Consider the following 21,864-nt stretch of genomic DNA (forward strand, 5'->3'; position numbering starts at 1 on the left):
TTTAGTTCTGGTCTGTACCTGGCCAATAATTTTAAAAAATATTTATTTTAAATGAATTATCAATAAACCAATTTTCTTTTAGATAGCCTATTTATTTCAGTTTTTCCATATTACAATTTTCATTTCAAATCACTTCTGAATTGAGTGTCTTAAATTCAGCTTGACCCTGACCCTGCTTGAGGGAGGAATGTAGAAGGGAGGAATTATGTGTCCAGCTAACCAGTCAGCATCTAACTGTCTCTCAAACCCCCAATACCCTTCATATGCATGCTGTCATAGCCTTCTCACCATGCTATAGGTTAATGATACGGCTTACACGTTCAGATGGTATTTCTAGGGTGAAGAGAAGCTGTCCATCATTGGTCCCGTGTGGCTCAGTTGGTAGAGCATGGTGCTTGCAACTCCAGGGTTGTGGGTTCAATTCCCGTGGGGGGACCAGTAGGAAAATGTATGAGCTTAAATAAGAGTGTCTGAACATTTTAAATGTAGCTGGTTTTCTAGGAGCACTCCCCCAAATAAAAGCCCAAACGTTTGATTAAGGGGTTCTGATAAGAGTTATTTCTCTTGTGTTGGACTGTGGGAAAAGGACCGTGACTGTTTGTGCAGCAGTGTGTTACCGTACCGTGTTGTTGGTGCTGTGGTGCTAGACAGTGTTGTTGTCACTGATCTCTCTCTGTTCCACCCCCAGGCCCTCCCCTACGTAGCATTGCTCATAGTGATGCTCTTTTTCATCTACGCCGTCATTGGGATGCAGGTAAGAACTGCTGCTCAGCCCCCGAGCATCTGGGATTGGTCCCGTCTGTTTCTCTCCTCTGTTTCTCTCCCTCCCTCTGTTTCTCTCCCTCCCTCTGTTTCTCTCTCTCCCTGTTTCTCTCCCTCCCTCTGTTTCTCTCCCCTCTCTCTGTTTCTCTCCCTCCCTCTGTTTCTCTCCCCTCTCTCTGTTTCTCTCCCTCCCTCTGTTTCTCTCCCTCCCTCTGTTTCTCTCCCTCCCTCTGTTTCTCTCCCCTCCCTCTGTTTCTCTCCCCTCCCTCTGTTTCTCTCCCCTCCCTCTGTTTCTCTCCCCTCCCTCTGTTTCTCTCCCCTCCCTCTGTTTCTCTCCCCTCCCTCTGTTTCTCTCCCCTCCCTCTGTTTCTCTCCCCTCCCTCTGTTTCTCACCCTCCCTCTGTTTCTCTCCCTCCCTCTGTTTCTCTCCCTCCCTCTGTTTCTCTCCCCTCCCTCTGTTTCTCTCCGTCCCTCTGTTTCTCTCCCTCCCTCTGTTTCTCTCCTCTAGCCAGTCTTGTCCTGTCTGTGTCGCCAGCTGTTCTAACCCAAGGTCCTGTTTTCTCCTCCACACTATAATAACCTTTCATCTCTCTACGTTGTCTCTCTAGGGGCTGGTTTCCCAGGCACACTTTAAGCCTCGTCCAGGAATTAAAAGCATGCTCCATTGAAAGTGATTTTAATACCAGGACGAGGCTGAATCCATGTCCGGGCAACCAGCTCTAGATGTTGTTACCTTATATACATGTTGACAAGCCTTGTGGTTATTGTCCTGTCTCCTCGGTCCCCTGTCCTCTGTGGTACTGACCTGACGATGACGTCTGTCCTCTGTGGCACTGACCTGACGATGACGTCTGTCCTCTGTGGCACTGACCTGACGATGACGTCTGTCCTCTGTGGCACTGACCTGACGATGCCGTCTGTCCTCTGTGGTACTGACCTGTCTCCTCGGTCCCCTGTCCTCTGTGATACTGACCTGACGATGACGTCTGTCCTCTGTGTCACTGACCTGACGATGTCGTCTGTCCTCTGTGGCACTGACCTGATGATGTCGTCTGTCCTCTGTGGTACTGACCTGACGATGTCGTCTGTCCTCTGTGGCACTGACCTGATGATGTCGTCTGTCCTCTGTGGTACTGACCTGATGATGACGTCTGTCCTCTGTGGTACTGACCTGACGATGTCGTCTGTCCTCTGTGGCACTGACCTGATGATGACGTCTGTCCTCTGTGGTACTGACCTGACGATGTCGTCTGTCCTCTGTGGCACTGACCTGACGATGTCGTCTGTCCTCTGTGGTACTGACCTGACGATGACGTCTGTCCTCTGTGTCACTGACCTGACGATGTCGTCTGTCCTCTGTGGCACTGACCTGACGATGTCGTCTGTCCTCTGTGGTACTGACCTGACGATGTCGTCTGTCCTCTGTGTCACTGACCTGACGATGTCGTCTGTCCTCTGTGGCACTGACCTGACGATGTCGTCTGTCCTCTGTGGCACTGACCTGACGATGCCGTCTGTCCTCTGTGGCACTGACCTGACGATGCCGTCTGTCCTCTGTGGCACTGACCTGACGATGTCGTCTGTCCTCTGTGGCACTGACCTGACGATGTCGTCTGTCCTCTGTGGCACTGACCTGACGATGTCGTCTGTCCTCTGTGGCACTGACCTGACGATGTCGTCTGTCCTCTGTGGTACTGACCTGACGATGTCGTCTGTCCTCTGTGACACTGACCTGATGATGTCGTCTGTCCTCTGTGGCGTGGCTGTCTTGCACCATGTTGACCTGGCGTGCCCTGTGTCTCCTAACAACCTTGCCCCCTGCAGATGTTTGGTAAGATAGCCCTGAGAGACAACAGTCAGATCAACAGAAACAACAACTTCCAGACCTTCCCCCAGGCTACACTCCTGCTCTTCAGGTGAGCCACTCGTCTGTTCTGCTCCTCTCTTTCCAGACTGTAAACCACCGTCACAAATTCCTGATTTAAAAGAGCCCCAACAGATCTGGAGATCATGAAAGCACTGCCATCTCAGAGTAACGGTGTTTTATCAAACCCCTACGCATCCTTTCCATCTCTTCTGCAAGCCGTGATGTCCTTTCCCACTTTTTGTTTGAAAACTCTACCTTTGAAGGTCGGACAACCATGCAGCGTTTCACCACCAGGTGGATCCTTCATGGAGCCCATTCTACAGTAGAGCCTTCTGTGTGTGACACCTGGTTGTTTACCTGTGCCCAGGTGTGCCACAGGCGAGGCGTGGCAGGAGATCATGCTGGCATGCGCCCCCATGCGACCCTGTGAGAAGGGGTCAGAGGTGGGGCCAGCCAGCGAGGACCAGTGTGGGAGTCACTTCGCTATCTTCTACTTTGTCAGCTTCTACATGCTCTGTGCCTTCCTGGTAAGTAGCTACGGAGAGCGGGGAGGGACAATCCCACTAGCTACAGAGAGCGGGGAGGGACAATCCCACTAGCTACAGAGAGCGGGGAGGGACAATCCCACTAGCTACAGAGAACCAGGAGGGACAATCCCACTAGCTACAGAGAGCGGGGAGGGACAATCCCACTAGCTATAGAGAGCGGGGAGGGACAATCCCACTAGCTACAGAGAACCAGGAGGGACAATCCCACTAGCTACAAAGAGCGGGGAGGGACAATCCCACTAGCTACAGAGAGCGGGGAGGGACAATCCCACTAGCTACAGAGAGCGGGGAGGGACAATCCCACTAGCTACAGAGAGCGGGGAGGGACAATCCCACTAGCTACAGAGAGCGGGGAGGGACAATCCCACTAGCTACGGAGAGCGGGGAGGGACAATCCCACTAGCTACAGAGAGCGGGGAGGGACAATCCCACTAGCTACGGAGAGCGGGGAGGGACAATCCCACAAGCTACAGAGAGCGGGGAGGGACAATTCCACTAGCTACAGAGAGCGGGGAGGGACAATCCCACTAGCTACAGAGAGCGGGGAGGGACAATCCCACTAGCTACAGAGAGCGGGGAGGGACAATCCCACTAGCTACGGAGAGCGGGGAGGGACAATCCCACTAGCTACAGAGAGCGAGGAGGGACAATCCCACTAGCTACAGAGAGCAGGGAGGGACAATTCCACTAGCTACAGAGAGCGGGGAGGGACAATCCCACTAGCTACAGAGAGCGGGGAGGGACAATCCCACTAGCTACAGAGAGCGGGGAGGGACAATCCCACTAGCTACAGAGAGCGGGGAGGGACAATCCCACTAGCTACAGAGAGCGGGGAGGGACAATCCCACTAGCTACGGAGAGCGGGGAGGGACAATCCCACAAGCTACAGAGAGCGGGGAGGGACAATTCCACTAGCTACAGAGAGCAGGGAGGGACAATCCCACTAGCTACAGAGAGCGGGGAGGGACAATCCCACTAGCTACAGATAGCGGGGAGGGACAATCCCACTAGCTACAGAGAGCAGGGAGGGACAATCCCACTAGCTACAGAGAGCGGGGAGGGACAATCCCACAAGCTACGGAGAGCGGGGAGGGACAATCCCACAAGCTGCGAAGAGCGGGGAGGGACAATCCCACTAGCTACAGAGAGCGGGGAGGGACAATCCCACTAGCTACAGAGAGCGGGGAGGGACAATCCCACTAGCTACAGAGAGCGGGGAGGGACAATCCCACTAGCTACAGAGAGCGGGGAGGGACAATCCCACTAGCTACAGATAGCGGGGAGGGACAATCCCACTAGCTACAGAGAGCAGGGAGGGACAATTCCACTAGCTACAGAGAGCAGGGAGGGACAATTCCACTAGCTACAGATAGCCAAGAGGGACAATCCCACTAGCTACAGAGAGCGGGGAGGAACAATCCCACTAGCTACAGGGAGCCAGGAGGGACAATCCCACTAGCTACGGAGAGCGGGGAGGGACAATCCCACTAGCTACAGAGAGCGGGGAGGGACAATCCCACTAGCTACAGAGAGCGGGGAGGGACAATCCCACTAGCTACAGAGAGCGGGGAGGGACAATCCCACTAGCTACAGAGAGCAGGGAGGGACAATTCCACTAGCTACAGAGAACCAAGAGGGACAATCCCACTAGCTACAGAGAGCAGGGAGGAACAATCCCACTAGCTACAGGGAGCCAGGAGGGACAATCCCACTAGCTACGGAGAGCGGGGAGGGACAATCCCACTAGCTACAGAGAGCGGGGAGGGACAATCCCACTAGCTACAGAGAGCGGGGAGGGACAATCCCACTAGCTACAGATAGCGGGGAGGGACAATCCCACTAGCTACAGAGAGCAGGGAGTGACAATTCCACTAGCTACAGAGAACCAAGAGGGACAATCCCACTAGCTACAGAGAGCAGGGAGGAACAATCCCACTAGCTACAGGGAGCCAGGAGGGACAATCCCACTAGGTACAGAGAGCAGGGAGGGACAATCCCACTAGCTACGAAGAGCAGGGAGGGACAATCCCACTAGCTATAGAGAGCGGGGAGGGACAATCCCACTAGCTACAGAGAGCAGGGAGGGACAATCCCACTAGCTACAGAGAGCAGGGAGGGACAATCCCACTAGCTACAGAGAGCGGGGAGGGACAATGCCACTAGCTACAGAGAGCGGGGAGGGACAATCCAACTCGCTACAGAGAGCGGGGAGGGACAATCCCACTAGCTACAGAGAGCAGGGAGGGACAATTCCACTAGCTACAGAGAGCAGGGAGGGACAATTCCACTAGCTACAGATAGCCAAGAGGGACAATCCCACTAGCTACAGAGAGCGGGGAGGAACAATCCCACTAGCTACAGGGAGCCAGGAGGGACAATCCCACTAGCTACGGAGAGCGGGGAGGGACAATCCCACTAGCTACAGAGAGCGGGGAGGGACAATCCCACTAGCTACAGAGAGCGGGGAGGGACAATCCCACTAGCTACAGATAGCGGGGAGGGACAATCCCACTAGCTACAGAGAGCAGGGAGGGACAATTCCACTAGCTACAGAGAACCAAGAGGGACAATCCCACTAGCTACAGAGAGCAGGGAGGAACAATCCCACTAGCTACAGGGAGCCAGGAGGGACAATCCCACTAGCTACGGAGAGCGGGGAGGGACAATCCCACTAGCTACAGAGAGCGGGGAGGGACAATCCCACTAGCTACAGAGAGCGGGGAGGGACAATCCCACTAGCTACAGATAGCGGGGAGGGACAATCCCACTAGCTACAGAGAGCAGGGAGTGACAATTCCACTAGCTACAGAGAACCAAGAGGGACAATCCCACTAGCTACAGAGAGCAGGGAGGAACAATCCCACTAGCTACAGGGAGCCAGGAGGGACAATCCCACTAGGTACAGAGAGCAGGGAGGGACAATCCCACTAGCTACGAAGAGCAGGGAGGGACAATCCCACTAGCTATAGAGAGCGGGGAGGGACAATCCCACTAGCTACAGAGAGCAGGGAGGGACAATCCCACTAGCTACAGAGAGCAGGGAGGGACAATCCCACTAGCTACAGAGAGCGGGGAGGGACAATGCCACTAGCTACAGAGAGCAGGGAGGGACAATCCAACTCGCTACAGAGAGCGGGGAGGGACAATCCCACTAGCTACAGAGAGCAGGGAGGGACAATCCCATGAGTTGATTAATTGGGTCTGTTGTCTCTCTGTCAGCTGTCATTGGGACTGATGAGTTGATTAATTGGGTCTGTTGTCTCTCTGTCAGCTGTCATCGAGACTGATGAGCTGATTAATTGGGTCTGTTGTCTCTCTGTCAGCTGTCATTGGGACTGATGAGTTGATTAATTGGGTCTGTTGTCTCTCTGTCAGCTGTCATAGAGACTGATGAGTTGATTAATTGGGTCTGTTATCTCTCTGTCCACAGATCATCAACCTGTTTGTGGCTGTGATCATGGATAACTTTGACTACCTGACCAGAGACTGGTCTATTCTAGGACCACACCACCTGGATGAGTTCAAGAGGATCTGGGCTGAGTACGACCCAGAGGCCAAGTCAGTACAACTTCAAACAGCATCTCTCTCAGTATCTCCCTTCCTCTCTCTTAGTCTCTCTCACTCTCTCTCTCTCTCTCTCTCTCTCTCTCTCTCTCTCTCTCTCTTAGTCTCTCTCTCTCTCTCTCTCTCAGTATCTCCCTCCCTCTCTCTTAGTCTCTCTCACTCTCTCTGTCTCTCTCTGTCTGTCTCTCTCTCTGTCTGTCTCTCTCTCTGTCTCGCTCTCTCTCTCTCTCTGTCTGTCTCTCTCTGTCTGTCTCTCGCTCTCTCTCTCTCTCTCTCTCTCTCTCTCTCTCTCTCTCTGTTTCTCTCTCTCTCTCTCACTCTCTCAGTCTCTCTCTGTCTGTCTCTCGCTCTCTCTCTCTCTCTCTGTCTGTCTCTCGCTCTCTCAGTCTCTCTCTCTCTGTCTCTCTCTCTGTCTCTCTCTCTGTCTCTCTCTCTCTCTCTGTCTCTCTCTCTCTCTCTCTAAATATTGTTGTCTGTTCCACAGGGGTCGTATCAAGCACCTAGATGTGGTAACTCTGTTGAGGAGGATTCAGCCTCCTCTGGGCTTCGGGAAGCTCTGTCCCCACCGGGTGGCCTGCAAGCGTCTGGTCTCCATGAACATGCCCCTGAACAGCGATGGCACAGTCATGTTCAATGCCACCCTGTTTGCCCTGGTACGAACAGCACTGAGGATCAAGACTGATGGTAAAACATTTGATTTTGTGTGTGTACTGCTTCTCTCCACCTCTCTCTCTTCTATCCTCCCCTCTCTTCTTCTCTGCTTCTCTCCACCCCTCTCTCTTCTATCCTCCCCTCTCTTCTTCTCTGCTTCTCTCCACCCCTCTCTCTTCTATCCTCCCCTCTCTTCTTCTCTGCTTCTCTCCACCCCTCTCTCTTCTATCCTCCCCTCTCTTCTTCTCTGCTTCTCTCCACCCCTCTCTCTTCTATCCTCCCCTCTCTTCTTCTCTGCTTCTCTCCACCCCTCTCTCTTCTATCCTCCCCTCTCTTCTTCTCTGCTTCTCTCCACCCCTCTCTCTTCTATCCTCCCCTCTCTTCTTCTCTGCTTCTCTCCACCCCTCTCTCTTCTATCCTCCCCTCTCTTCTTCTCTGTTTCTCTCCACCCCTCTCTCTTCTATCCTCCCCTCTCTTCTTCTCTGCTTCTCTCCACCTCTCTCTCTTCTATCCTCCCCTCTTCTTCTCTGTTTCTCTCCACCTCTCTCTCTTCTATCCTCCCCTCTCTTCTTCTCTGTTTCTCTCCACCTCTCTCTCTTCTATCCTCCCCTCTCTTCTTCTCTGCTTCTCTCCACCTCTCTCTCTTCTATCCTCCCCTCTCTTCTTCTCTGCTTCTCTCCACCTCTCTCTGTATGCCCCACATTAACGTGTGTGTGTGTGTGTGTGTGTGTGTGTGTGTGTGTGTGTGTGTGTGTGTGAAGGTAACTTGGAGCAGGCGAACGAGGAGCTTCGGGCGATAGTGAAGAAGATCTGGAAGAGAACCAGTATGAAGCTCCTGGATCAGGTCGTGCCCCCTGCTGGAGATGATGAGGTGACGGTTGGGAAGTTCTACGCCACTTTCCTGATCCAGGAGTACTTCAGGAAGTTTAAGAAGCGTAAAGAGCAGGGCCTGGTGGCCAAGGTACCCCCCAAGACGGCTCTCTCCCTGCAGGTGGGTCACTACAAGTTCCTGCCTGTCAGACCTTCAGACCAGAGCACTGTTTGATCTTTTACAAGTGTGTTAGTACTTAACTGAACATATCAAATGAGTATTCACACTAAAACAATGAGTCTGTGTTTCTGTTTGTTCCTCCATGTCTGTTTATCTGTGCTTGTGCTTGTGCATGTCTGTGTCTGTCTGTATTTCTAATCAGGCGGGCCTGCGGACGCTCCATGACATGGGTCCTGAGATCCGGAGGGCCATATCAGGTGACCTCACAGTGGAGGAGGACCTGGACAAGTCGATGAAGGAGCCGGTCTCTGCTGCGTCCGAGGACGATATCTTCAGGGTAAAGGTCGGCTACAGCCCCACACACCCCTCTGTCTGAACTACTGAGCTTCATCAGGCCCATCGCTTCTGCTGTGACCAGCTATAAGGATTACATCTGGTTCTTCACCATCCACCATCATTGGCTCCAGATGCCACTTCAGTACCCACTACACTTCAGTACCCACTACACTTCAGTATCTACTACACTTCAGTACCCACTACACTTCAGTACCCACTACACTTCAGTACCCACTACACGTCAGTAACCACTACACTTCAGTACCTACTACACTTCAGTATCTACTACACTTCAGTACCCACTACACTTCAGTACCCACTACACGTCAGTAACCACTACACTTCAGTACCCACTACACTTCAGTACCCACTACACGTCAGTAACCACTACACTTCAGTACCTACTACACTTCAGTATCCACTACACTTCAGTATCCACTACACTTCAGTACCTACTACACTTCAGTACCTACTAAATGTCATTCTCATCCACTTTGACACCTAAACACTATCCCTCCCCAATAGAGGGAGACATTGCTGTTCACCATTACTCCAGTCATAAACCAGGCCTATGCTTTGCATTGTCCATACGACATAGACTGAATAGATTTAGTCAGAATAGCAGAATAGCATGACTGTGTGATTTTAGATGGATGTAACGCTACACAATACTCATCCCCCTCTCTCTCTCTCCTCTCTCTCTCCTCTCTCTCTCCTCTCTCTCCTCCCTCTCTCTCTCCTCTCTCTCTCCTCTCTCTCCTCCCTCTCTCTCTCCTCTCTCTCATCCTCTCTCTCCTCTCCTCCCCCTCTCCTCTCTCTCCTCCGCCTCTCTCCTCCCTCTCTCCTCCCTCTCCCTCCCCTCCTCTCTCTCTCCTCCCCCTCTCTCTCTCCTCTCTCTCCTCCCCCTCTCTCTCCTCCCCCTCTCTCTCCTCTCTCTCCTCCTCTCTCTCTCATCTCTCTCTCACTACCTCCTCTCTCTCCTCCCCCTCTCTCCTCTCTCTCCTCCCTCTCTCTCTCATCTCTCATCTCTCTCTCTCTCTCTCCTCCCTCTCTCTCTCTCCTCTCTCTCTCTCTCTCTCTCTCCTCTCTCTCCTCCTCTCTCTCTCACTGCCTCCTCTCTCTCCTCCCCCTCTCTCCTCTCTCTCCTCCCTCTCTCTCTCATCCCTTTCTCTCTCCTCCCTCTCTCTCTCTCCTCTCTCTCCTCCCCCTCTCTCCTCCTCTCTCTCACTGCCTCCTCTCTCTCCTCCCCCTCTCTCCTCTCTCTCCTCCCTCCCTCTCTCGCTCCTCCCTCTCTCTCATCCCTCTCTCTCTCCACTCTCTCCTCCCCCTCTCTCCTCCTTTCTCTCTCACTGCCTCCTCTCTCTCCTCTCTCTCCTCCCCCTCTCGCTCGCTCCTCCTACAGCGAGCGGGTGGGTTGTTTGGCAACCACGTCAGCTACTACAACGACGGGCGCGACAGCGGGCGCAACACCTTCCCACAATCCTTCACCACGCAGCGCCCGCTCCACATCAGCCAGACGGGCAGCCCCGGCGAGGGCGAGTCTCCGTCCCACGAGAAGTTGATGGACTCTACCACCTTCACCCCGAGCTCCTACTCTTCCTCGGGCTCCAACGCTAACATCAACAATGCCAACAACACGGCGGTCCCCGGTGTGGTAGTGGGGGTTGGGGGTCCAGGGGGGGTCAGCCGTTTCCCTAGCCCCAGCATCAGTACTGTGGACGGGCAGAGCGGTCCCCCGCTAACCCCGATACTACTGCCGAGGTCCGCATGGTGCTTCCCTCCCAAGAGGTGGGTGTCTCTCTGGTTTCTCTGGGTTCTGTAGAGTACGTTGGTGTTATTCTCCAGTCTGTCTTTTATCAGTGACCTCTCTAGGCCACCTGTGGATCTGTTGCTAATTCTGATTGGTAGTCACTGTCTGTCTCTCTCTCCTTCTCTCTTCCTCTCCACACTGACTGACGCTGAGCACAGGATGTGTTTCTATGACTCCCTCATGCGGTATGTTGCTCTCTCAGGAGGAGAGAGAGAGAGAGTTGTAAATGCCCAGGAGGCATCAGTATGGAAGGGTTCTGCCAACCCTGTTGTCCATACAGTCCATGGCTGGATCCTTGCTACAGTGAGCTAAAGATACTTAGGGACAGACAAGTGTCTGGACTTCAGTCAATATTGAACCTGTTTTTACTCTTCTGGTGTGATCTTGGTAGATTTTAACCAGAGGAGGAAGAGGGGATGTATATTGTACAGAACAGGGATGAGGTTATGCATCCTCTACAGTGTTTTTAGCTCATGTAGCTCTGGTTGGATCCACCCTGACAGGAGGGACATCACAGGAGGTTGGTGGCATCTTAATTGATGAGGACATGGCTCATGTTAATGACTGGAGCGGAACAGGTGGAATGGTATGAAATACGTCAAACACATGGTTTCCATGGTTTCCAGGTGTTTGATGCCATTCCATTCGCTCCGTTCCAGCCATTATTATGAGCTGTCCTCCTCTCAGCAGCCTCCTGTGCTGACATGTGAGTGGCTTACTTCCTCCTCAACACAGCCTAGTGATTCAACCTGGTTGGATCCTCCTAAAGCTTTCATTCAGCTGTGTAGAGTATAATACAACACGCGGCCGGACCACTGTCACTATCTCTCCCATGTGTTGATTCTCTGTTCATTCTGCTTCTCGCCGCCATCTTGCTTCTAACCACCGTGCTTCCTCCCCTCTCTCCCTGCTGCTGTTGGGGATAATCCTCCTGTCTTTCTATTGTTTCTTGTGAGCTGGTTAGTGAGAGGTGGTTTTGTTGTTGTTTTTATCCTCTGCAGCTCGGACTCCACTGACAGCCGTCTGCCGTTCATCAGGCGAGAGGAGGCGTCGACGGACGAGACGTACGATGAGAGTTACGCGGACGAGAGAGAATACCACCGAAGCGACCAGAACATTCTCACCTCAGACATGTACTGTTTCTCTCCACCTCTCTCTCTTCTATCCTCCCCTCTCTCCTTCTCTGTTTCTCTCCACCTCTCTTTCTTCTATCCTCCCCTCTCTTCTTCTCTGTTTCTCTCCACCTCTCTCTCTTCTATCCTCCCCTCTCTTCTTCTCTGCTTCTCTCCACCTCTCTCTCTTCTATCCTTCCCTCTCTTCTTCTCTGCTTCTCTCGCTATCGATATTTCCCTCTGTCTTTTTATCTGTGTTTTCTCACTGTCCCTCTCTCTCTCTCTCTCTCTCTCTCTCTTTCTCTTTCACCATGAAAAGATGTTCCTTTCATGGTCTCTGTATGCCCCACAATAACGTGTGTGTGTGTGTGTGTGTGTGTGTGTGTGTGTGTGTGTGTGTGTGTGTGTACGTGTGTGTGTACGTGTGTGTGCGTGTGTACGTGTGTACGTGCGTGCGTGTGTGCGTGTGTGTGTGTGTGACCTTGCGTCTGTGTGTTTTCAGGCTGGTGTATCAGGATGAGGAGAACAAGCAGCTGACTCCTATGGAGGAAGGAGAGGATGGGGGGGACAGGAGACCCTGGCACTCTCCCAGACGAGCGTTCCTCTGTCCCACAGCTCTGGGTAAGACCTGCCTGTCTAAGACCACACTACTACAACGGCCCTTAGACCTCACTTCAACCCCCACTAACCTCAAATCCTCACCCAAACCAAACACCCCTATCCCATACCTAATCCCCAGAGTTAGACCTGTCTGCCTAAAGCACTGGGTAACAAAATACCCCTTACCCCCACTCTACTTAACTCCCCCCTCAACCCCCCTCCCACACCCCCCTCCCACAGTCTGTTGACTTGAAATGGGAAAGTCCATTCTAGTAATTGTTATTCTATGCAGCCTCTCCCTCGCTGGTTAATTGTTAATTGGTTCATATGTCTGGTAACTTGTTAAATGGTTAATTGTTCTGGTTAATTATTAATTGGGTAATATTTCTGGTTAATTGATATCCTATGTACGTGCAGTCTCTCAGTCCTTCTCTCCCCTTGGTTCAGGTCGGCGGTCGTCCTTCCATCTGGAGTGTCTGAGGAGACAGACGAGAGCAGACGTCTCCCAGAAGACAGCACTACCGCTGCACCTGGTACACCATCAGGTGAGTAGGGATGGTTTTACACACCTGATCATTTTACAGCTAGATCAGTTTTACACACCTGATCATTCTACAGCTAGATCAGTTTTACACACCTGATCATTCTACAGCTAGATCAGTTTTACACACCTGATCATTTTACAGCTAGATCAGTGTTACACACCTGATCATTCTACAGCTAGATCAGTTTTACACACCTGATCATTTTACACCTAGATCAGTTTTACACACCTGATCATTTTACACCTAGATCAGTTTTACACACCTGATCATTTTACAGCTAGATCAGTTTTACACACCTGATCATTTTACAGCTAGATCAGTTTTACACACCTGATCATTTTACAGCTAGATCAGTTTTACACATATGCACCCACTATACAGTATATCATGATTTTATGCCTAATTATCTCTCCTTATTCTCTTTATTCATGTCACACACACACACACACACACACACACACACACACACACACACACACACACACACACACACACACACACACACACACACACACACACACACACGTTTATTTTTCATATACGCATTTCTAAACATAACTCCTTCCCCCACCACCCACCCTCCCAGGCACTAGCAGTAGCAGGTTTGAGCCCCCTGCTTCGACGGAGCCACTCCCCGACCCTCTTCACGCAGCTCTGCTCTACGTCTCCTACCAGTCCCACAGGCCGGGGTAGCCAGGCCTCCTACCAGCGTGTGCCCACCCTGCGCCTCCAGGGCACGGGCCCTGGCACCGGCTCCTACGAGCTCAACTCCAGCCTGCCCTCGGTCAACTGTGGGCCGTGGTACAGCGACAGCAACGGGAACAGTCCCGCTATCAGCCCTGGGGTGGGTACGGCTAGCCAGCGGCCGCCGCGGCCGGTCTCCCTCACGGTGCCTAGCACGGTGCACAAGGACGCCACATCGTTGTCCCACGGTAGCGCCGGCAGCCTGGTGGAAGCGGTGAGTGAAGGATGGATGTTTCATCTCTGCTCTCCATATCTCTCTCTCTCTCAACATGATATATTCTCCTCATATCTGACTTTTCTCTGGGCTGAAAAACGACCCAGAGGTCAAGTTAGTAGAAGTTCATACTTCACACAGCATCTCCCCTTACATCTCCTCTAGATCTTCATCTCAAAGTCAATCTCCTCATTTAACTCTCTCTCTCTCTACAGGTGTTGATATCAGAGGGCCTGGGCCATTTTGCTCAGGACCCGTCCTTCATCGAGGTGACCAAGCAGGAGCTGGCGGACGCGTGCGACATGACCATCGAGGAGATGGAGAACGCAGCCGACAACATCCTCAACGGCAACAGCCAGCCCAGTCCCAACGGCAACCTTTTACCCTACATGCACTGCAACAGGGACCATGCTGCTTCCCAGGAGCCAGGCCTCAGCCTCAGCGATGGGCCTGGGGCCGTTCGGGGGGCCACGGCCCCTGGGGAGATTGAGGAGCTACTAGGGGCCACTCACCTAGGGCAGCACGGGGATCCGGAGGATGAGGAGAGGTTGGAGGTGGTGGGAGGGGAGGAAGAGCACACCGGGGGTGTGGAGGTGGTGGTGGAGGTGGGGCAGAGGAACAGCGGTCTGTTGGAGGATGAGGACATGGAGTGTGTAACCAGTTTGTAGGGTGGACCCTCACACACACAGCAGCAACAGTGGACCTCGGTCTGGACCCCCCTCTATCTCTCTCTCTCTGTCTGCTGGATGAGACCTGACGTTGGTGGTCCACGGCACGGACGATTACTTCTAAACAGATTTATTTAGTTTTATGGAAGCCATTTTATTTGATTGATTTGTGTTTTCGTGTGTGTGTGTGTGTGTGTGTGTGTGTGTGTGTGTGTGTGTGTGTGTGTGTGTGTGTGTGTGTGTGTGTGTGTGTGTGTGTGTGTGTGTGTGTGTGTGTGTGTGTGTGTGTGTGTGTGTGTGTGTGTGTGTTTCAAAAGTGCCTCACAGAGTAGGGAAGCCTAAATGAAAAGGACAGCAGTTAGGAGAATAGAGGACGAGTAGGGAAGCCTAAATGAAAAGGACAGCAGTCAGGAGAATAGAGGAGGAGTAGGGAAGCCTAAATGAAAAGGACAGCAGTTAGGAGAATAGAGGAAGAAGAACTGTATGTTTGTATTCCATGTGTTGTTTCTGTCTTCCCTTCGTTCTTCAAGTGCGTCGTTTTCAACGCTGTGGCCACCAGGCAGATGCATTCTGGGATAATAAATGAGGGAGTTAGAGATTAGAGTCAGAGGTTAGAGGTCGTGCTGTTGAGGTTCAAAGGTCTTCTTCCTATCCCTCCTCGCGCTGCGTTGCCCTTCAGAGCTGGGCCACCTACTGTAAGACTGCTGCATTCTGCTGGCTACCATCACAGGGAACCTTTGGAAGAGGGAACTGCCAGCAAGGGGGACGTGTTTAAGGGACGGACCCTCACCCAGGATTTCTATATTAACATTAAACATAGACACTGGACTGTACGGAGGAGCCAACGACAGGGAGCGACACAGAGAGACACCAACATCCAGGATCTGAAGGAGGAGCCCACGACAGGGAGCGACACAGAGAGACACCAACATCCAGGATGTGTTTATCTTTATCATGCTCAGCTGTCGTACTGTCCACCAACAGCCTACGCCCTCCTCCTCTCCTCCATCCCTCTTTCCTCCCTCCACCACTCGCACACCTCCCTCTCTGTCATAATGCCGCCACTTCCTCATCACATGCAGCCGTCCTAAACAGGGACAGCGCCACCTAGCTGCCATGGTTACCTCAACCTCCCATCCTCCGTTCTCTCTCTCTCTCTCTCTCTCTCTCTCTCTCTCTCTCTCTCTCAGTTCAGTTATTAAATCTGCATTGTTTTGGTTGTAGTCGTTTATCGGTTATAGTTTTAAACTCCTCAGTGGGCCGTCCATCCTGCTATCATCACTGTAGGATGTTTTGGGGGATGAGTGTAGGAAAGGAGGAGAAACTGGGCAGGGCTGAGGTAAGATATGGCCTTTCTTGTCTGTGACAATACAGTGGCTAGGTGTTGGTGCCAAGTTGCTATAATCACCACAACACACAGATCAGAATCCAATCCACTTCATGTATTTTACACACACACACAAACAGTATTGTGCAAAACTGGCCAGACTTGATTTCTTAATTTGTTATTTTTCATGATGTTATTTATCCTTATTTTTGCCCAAATCGGGGTGCTGGCCCTAACTGTGTATTTTGCTTGATTTATTTCTTAGGAGATTTTAGGAAGTTAAGAAGTATTGAAACCTGTGTGTGTGGGGTGCAGCGGCAGGACGTAGTAAAATGTGTACCTATTAGTATGCATCTTTTAAACACATTGTATTTATTTATTTATTTATTTTGTCCCTGAGGTGAAAGCTGTATTTGGAGGTGAGGGGGTGAAATATGTATCGCTGTTTCTTAAAAGCAACACTATACCTAAACGGTTAAATTAAGGTAGCATTAACTAAGTATGGTGTCATGTTTCACTTTTATCTATCACCCTACCACCTGAACAGAAAACCATGTGACAGGCATGCTTCCAAAGCTGTGTTTTTCCTCCTATCGCTGCTTTAATTATTTGATGGTTGTTTGTTGTTCTGAATATTGAACTACTGAGGTTTTCATCAGATCTCATCAAGGAGCCTATCAGAGGGCAGGACGGGATAGACCAATCAGAGAACAGGACATGATAGACCAATCAGAGAACAGAACAGGATAAGCCAATCAGACAGGGGATCTGTGACCTTCGACACCTGAGCTGTGACATGATGATTACTATATATCACCCTGTTAGGCACTCCCATAGATATGTAGTAGAGAACTCATCTCTGTTAAAACTGGTCAAATGTGCCCTCTATCCAACTCTATGTTCCTGCCAGGCCTAATGAGATGCATCTGAACAAGCTCTGTGCTCCTGTCCATTACATCATCACCGACAGACGGAATAAATGACCCTAACTCACAGACTGCAGCCAGACGGTAGTCGTAGACAAAGAGACAAAGATAATATTCGGTGCGTAAAGAAGGAATGCCACGTAATAGCAGGACATTGGCGTTAGGAGCCTTTTTCCAGTAAACACTTTACAGGGAGACATACATGATTAGTGGGATTGTGATTCTACATCTCCTGTTGGATGTCTCTGCCTTGTGGGGCGACTGACCGTAAGCATGACTCCGACTGACTCGTGTATTATTATCAACCTAATTATGCAAATATGATGTTCAAAGTGTTCAAGGTATCAATGATATTGTAGTGTGATAAATCTATCCTGATGATACAGTATGAATCTCTGTGGTACAGTAAGGACTGTCTAGGATGTCACTACGTTGTCTGTACAGTGCACACGTGTCAAGCTTAAAACATTTATAAAATAGAGATTTTCAATGCTTTTTCCGCCGTCCAAAATCCTTTTTTTTTATCATGGGTCTGAACATCAAGGTTGAGGAGGTCTTTGGGCTTTCAGTCTTGCAGGACAGATTGTAATGTTGATGACGGTCTTTCCCATTCCCTATATATCCCAGAGTTGTTGTTAGTTACAGTAATCCAAATCTACCATCCTACCACTTTACATCCTACCACTTTACCATCCTACCACGTTACTATCCTACCAAGTTACCATCCTACCACGTTACTATCTTACCACGTTACCATTCTACCAAGTTACCATCCTACCACGTTACCATCCTACCACGTTACCATCCTACCACGTTACCATCCTACCACGTTACATCCTACCACTTTACCATCCTACCACGTTACCATCCTACCAAGTTCCCATCCTACCACGCTGCCATCCTACCACTTTACCATACTACCACTTTACCATCCTACCACGTTACCATCCTACCACTTTACCATTCTACCACTTTATCATCCTACCATGTTACCATCCTACCACTTTACCATCCATGTTGTATAGCTAGCTGCAGGGTAACTAAGCTCCTCTCTGAAGGCTCACACTTATAGCCATATAGCCTGATGAATGTTTACTTGAAACGATGACACCCCACTCCAAAATAATGCAAAGCTTGTGAACATTTAAGTAGAGACTTCCACTCACCCACCTCTTCCCCCGACATCCTATTTCTACAGTATAGATTATTTTGGTTACTATATATCCACCAACAAACTGTGCCATACATATATTCATATACATACAGTACTTCATGAGAACTTCAAGAGTACTTCAAGAGTACTTCATAGTATTTTTGAATTGGGAGGCCTGAGACCCATTGTTTGTGGCTGTGAGTTTGTGAGAGAATGCCAGAGGCTGGTACAATCCCTGTGAGGAGTTGGTACATCAGTCATGACGTCTATGTTGTTTGTTGGACGCTAACAGAGTATGTTGGTATAGTAAGGAGTGAGTGGGTGCGTGCTTGCATTCCACAAGATATGCAAAAACAATGCACTAACTTAAACAAGAAGATTCATATTATTAATTATAAAACATTTTTAAAAATACAGTTGTACAAAAGAAGTGATAAAGAGAACAAATTGTATTATAGATATAATATATTTATGTTTTTTTTGTTTTGTTGGGTTACAGCGTTATTTTAAATTGAGGAAGAAACCTGTTATACTTGAAATCAGGTTAATTTCAGTATATAATAAGATGTATTTAATTCTTGATTTCCATCTATTTTGTCTTTTTATTAGTTGTCATAAACGTTCATGAATTGAAAAACTACTAGATGTACATTATTGCATGAGATTTCAGTTCAGCATTTCAGTGTGCCAAGTTTTGAAATGTGTTGATTTTTTAACAGGCAAAGTTCCGTATTATAACTACCAAGAAAAGGGTTGCTATTTTCAATATATTTGTTTTGTAAATATCAACTTAGGGTCAATACATATTGCAGCTACTGTGTTGGACAGACCGACAGGAGAGGACATGCTTTGTTTAAAACTGATTTTTGCATATCTTGTGTTTATCCAAGTGGTGAAAAGTGGCTGTACTTTATCTGAAGCAAGGCATAACACTCTTTCTTAATGTCTTACTCTGTTGATAACTGAGCAACCATTTCATGTCACAGATGAAGCTTACTGTATGTATGATGAAAAGAAGGTTTTGACGACTATACCAAATAGGAACTATCCTTTATCCCCAGCCCTTAACTCTGACCCCAACCTCATTTCAGAGGACATTTTTTTTTGGAGGGGGACAAGGTGTTCATCATTTATCTGATGGTGAGTGTAAATAGTAGCTATAAGAGAGAGGGGAACAGAGCTGTTGAATATAAGACCAGTCGCCTGTCTGACATTATCATTGTGTTATTGTTTTTACATGCATGATGTGAAATAGTTTAGTCTCTTCGAGAGCGTATTCCCCACCAGATAGACCCAGTAGACAAATGAGATTTTATCACATTGACAATCCATCTGACGAATAAGGATATTTATTGAAGGTATACCTAGTTTTGGAAGAGAGTTTATTAACAGGAGGAAACATCAAGGTATTATTATATAACGTGCATGGACTTGTCCAAAAGGCATAGCACTGGTCATGATGGAATGACACATCATTTCACTGGTCCACGATTGTATATTTTTTTATAAACTATATATTATCATAGCTTCGTTTATAAATACAATATATTACTCCTCTGAATGTCAGGGTATAAAGGAAAGATTGATATTTGAGAATGTATTGAGTGAAATGTCCAGGTGGTGTTGCAACAGAACCATATGACATCGTTGTTGAACTGCACGTCCTCCTTAGCCGACTTTGACCCCGTTTTTGTATTTTGATTGAACAAAGGGTATGGTACGTTTACTCCAACAACAATGTCATATCATTTTCGGGGACTTTTATTGATAAAGGGACAATGATGAGACGATGGATTGTATTTTAGCATTAAAAGGGCTTTCTGAAGGAGGCTTAGGCTATAGGCCCTGGTCAAATGTAGTGTACTATATAGGGAATAGGGCTCTGGTCAAATGTAGTGCACTATATAGGGAATAGGGCTCTGGTCAAATGTAGTGCACTATATAGGGAATAGGGCTCTGGTCAAATGTAGTGTACTATATAGGCAATAGGGCTCTGGTCAAATGTAGTGCACTATATAGGGAATAGGGCTCTGGTCAAATGTAGTGTACTATATAGTATATAGGGAATATGGTGCCATTTAGGACATAAGTATATGTAATAATTTCCATATAAAGGACTGAGGTTAGGCCCATGTACATAATCTACCTACAGTATCTCTTCCAAAGCCTTTGTGTTGCTGTATTTGCACCCCTGCTTCAGTCAGTGCTGTCATCGAGTGTGTTTGGTTTAGAGTCCCCTCTAAACATTTAGCTACGTCGTCCTGTTTTTAGACTGTGTCCTGTGAGTTTCCTCATGTTCATTCAGGGTGCTGTGGGCTAAACTCTTGTGTTGCTGTATTTGCACCCCTGCTTCAGTCAGTGCTGTCATCGAGTGTGTTTGGTTTAGAGTCCCCTCTAAACATTTAGCTACGCCGTCCTGTTTTTAGACTGTGTCCTGTGAGTTTCCTCATGTTCATTCAGGGTGCTGTGGGCTAAACTCTTGTGTTGCTGTATTTGCACCCCTGCTTCAGTCAGTGCTGTCATCGAGTGTGTTTGGTTTAGAGTCCCCTCTAAACATTTAGCTACGCCGTCCTGTTTTTAGACTGTGTCCTGTGAGTTTCCTCATGTTCATTCAGGGTGCTGTGGGCTGAACTCTTGTGCTGCAGTGTTTGTGTGACGCCGCTACGCGTCTCGGATGATAGTGCAATTGTTGAAAGCCATGGATGTCTTGTCAGGCCGGCTGAGATGTCTTCGCTGTTGTCTCTGTAGCGTTGTGGCTGTGGCATGCTGGGTAAGTTGTTGACAGAAAAGGTACTGCTACTCATAGAAACATAGGTGATTATATGAAAGTTGAGGCTTTTAATTATCAATTAATTATCAAGGTGGATGAGGTGCAATTTGTAGCACTGGAAAGACCACCTCTTGTTGACTAGTTATATAGGCTTATATTAACAAATAGCTATACACACAATACAATGATATTTATAGACATTTCACCAAAAAATCTAATTTGCCAAAAAATATTCTCCGTTTCCCTCAGTGATGTTGAAAGATCATAAATATGGAGCTCATTTTGTTCTCTTTTAGAGAACCTTTAGGATCAGTCAGTCAGTCACTTTGTCTGAAGGAAAAGTGTTAAGGACTTTCTGAAGAACATGATCGGACACTGACAAGTGGTTTACCAGCTGTGGACTGCTAACTATGCTGGATGTGGACCGCCAGTGGGCCACTACATGATTACTAGCTGGGGGGACAGTATCTGGGTGACACTGGCCAAAGACATTGATAGTTCACCATGGACTGCTGTTCAGGTCAGTTTGTCACATATCCTCGACTGAGGGATGACCATAGAGACGTACTAGAGAGCTCATCTATCTAAACAGGTTTGTCACATATCCTCAACTGAGAGATGACCATAGAGATGTACTAGAGAGCTCATCTATCTAAACAGGCTTGTCACATATCCTCGACTGAGGGATGACCATAGAGACGTACTAGAGAGCTCATCTATCTAAACAGGCTTGTCACATATCCTCGACTGAGGGATGACCATAGAGACATACTAGAGAGCTCATCTATCTAAACAGGCTTGTCACATATCCTCGACTGAGGGATGACCATAGAGACATACTAGAGAGCTCATCTATCTAAACAGGCTTGTCACATATCCTCGACTGAGGGATGACCATAGAGACGTACTAGAGAGCTCATCTCCTAATCTAAACAGGCTTGGTTGAAATGGTTGATCCTCTTGTTGTGATGTTAACAGTAACCAGCTGTATTTGTCACAGTTTTCACAGATTCCTTTATTAAGATGTGACTCTGTACCACAGTACTACAGATTCCTTTATTAAGATGTGACTCTGTACCACAGTACTACAGATTCCTTTATTAAGATGTGACTCTGTACCACAGTACTACAGATTCCTTTATTAAGATGTGACTCTGTACCACAGTACTACAGATTCCTTTATTAAGATGTGACTCTGTACCACAGTACTACAGATTCCTTTATTAAGATGTGACTCTGTACCACAGTACTACAGATTCCTTTATTAAGATGTGAC

At 48.9% G+C, this 21,864-nt stretch overlaps 1 protein-coding gene and 1 long non-coding RNA gene across 2 annotated transcripts in view; both read left to right on the forward strand.

Moving 5' to 3' along the window:
- LOC115189936 (voltage-dependent L-type calcium channel subunit alpha-1C) overlaps positions 1 to 18,230 on the forward strand; it is a 26,883-nt gene extending 8,653 nt beyond the window's left edge. Inside the window, exons 5-18 of the mRNA XM_029748445.1 lie at positions 689 to 754; positions 2,587 to 2,678; positions 2,997 to 3,156; positions 6,608 to 6,735; positions 7,226 to 7,425; positions 8,154 to 8,383; positions 8,586 to 8,726; positions 10,122 to 10,507; positions 10,688 to 10,714; positions 11,531 to 11,662; positions 12,144 to 12,262; positions 12,689 to 12,786; positions 13,373 to 13,744; positions 13,960 to 18,230. Coding sequence (XP_029604305.1) covers positions 689 to 754; positions 2,587 to 2,678; positions 2,997 to 3,156; positions 6,608 to 6,735; positions 7,226 to 7,425; positions 8,154 to 8,383; positions 8,586 to 8,726; positions 10,122 to 10,507; positions 10,688 to 10,714; positions 11,531 to 11,662; positions 12,144 to 12,262; positions 12,689 to 12,786; positions 13,373 to 13,744; positions 13,960 to 14,412 — 2,604 coding nt within the window. The 3' untranslated portion in view covers positions 14,413 to 18,230. The remainder of the gene's footprint in view (positions 1 to 688; positions 755 to 2,586; positions 2,679 to 2,996; positions 3,157 to 6,607; positions 6,736 to 7,225; positions 7,426 to 8,153; positions 8,384 to 8,585; positions 8,727 to 10,121; positions 10,508 to 10,687; positions 10,715 to 11,530; positions 11,663 to 12,143; positions 12,263 to 12,688; positions 12,787 to 13,372; positions 13,745 to 13,959) is intronic.
- A 1,575-nt stretch (positions 18,231 to 19,805) lies between these two features.
- Positions 19,806 to 21,630, forward strand: LOC115189959 (uncharacterized). Its single transcript, XR_003877070.1, has 2 exons — positions 19,806 to 21,112; positions 21,249 to 21,630. It is a non-coding gene; the product is annotated as an uncharacterized LOC115189959 (long non-coding RNA).
- The last annotated feature ends 234 nt before the right edge of the window (positions 21,631 to 21,864 follow it).

This window comes from Salmo trutta, unplaced genomic scaffold (assembly GCF_901001165.1).
Source record: "Salmo trutta unplaced genomic scaffold, fSalTru1.1, whole genome shotgun sequence".
Classification (NCBI taxonomy): Eukaryota; Metazoa; Chordata; class Actinopteri; order Salmoniformes; family Salmonidae; genus Salmo; species Salmo trutta.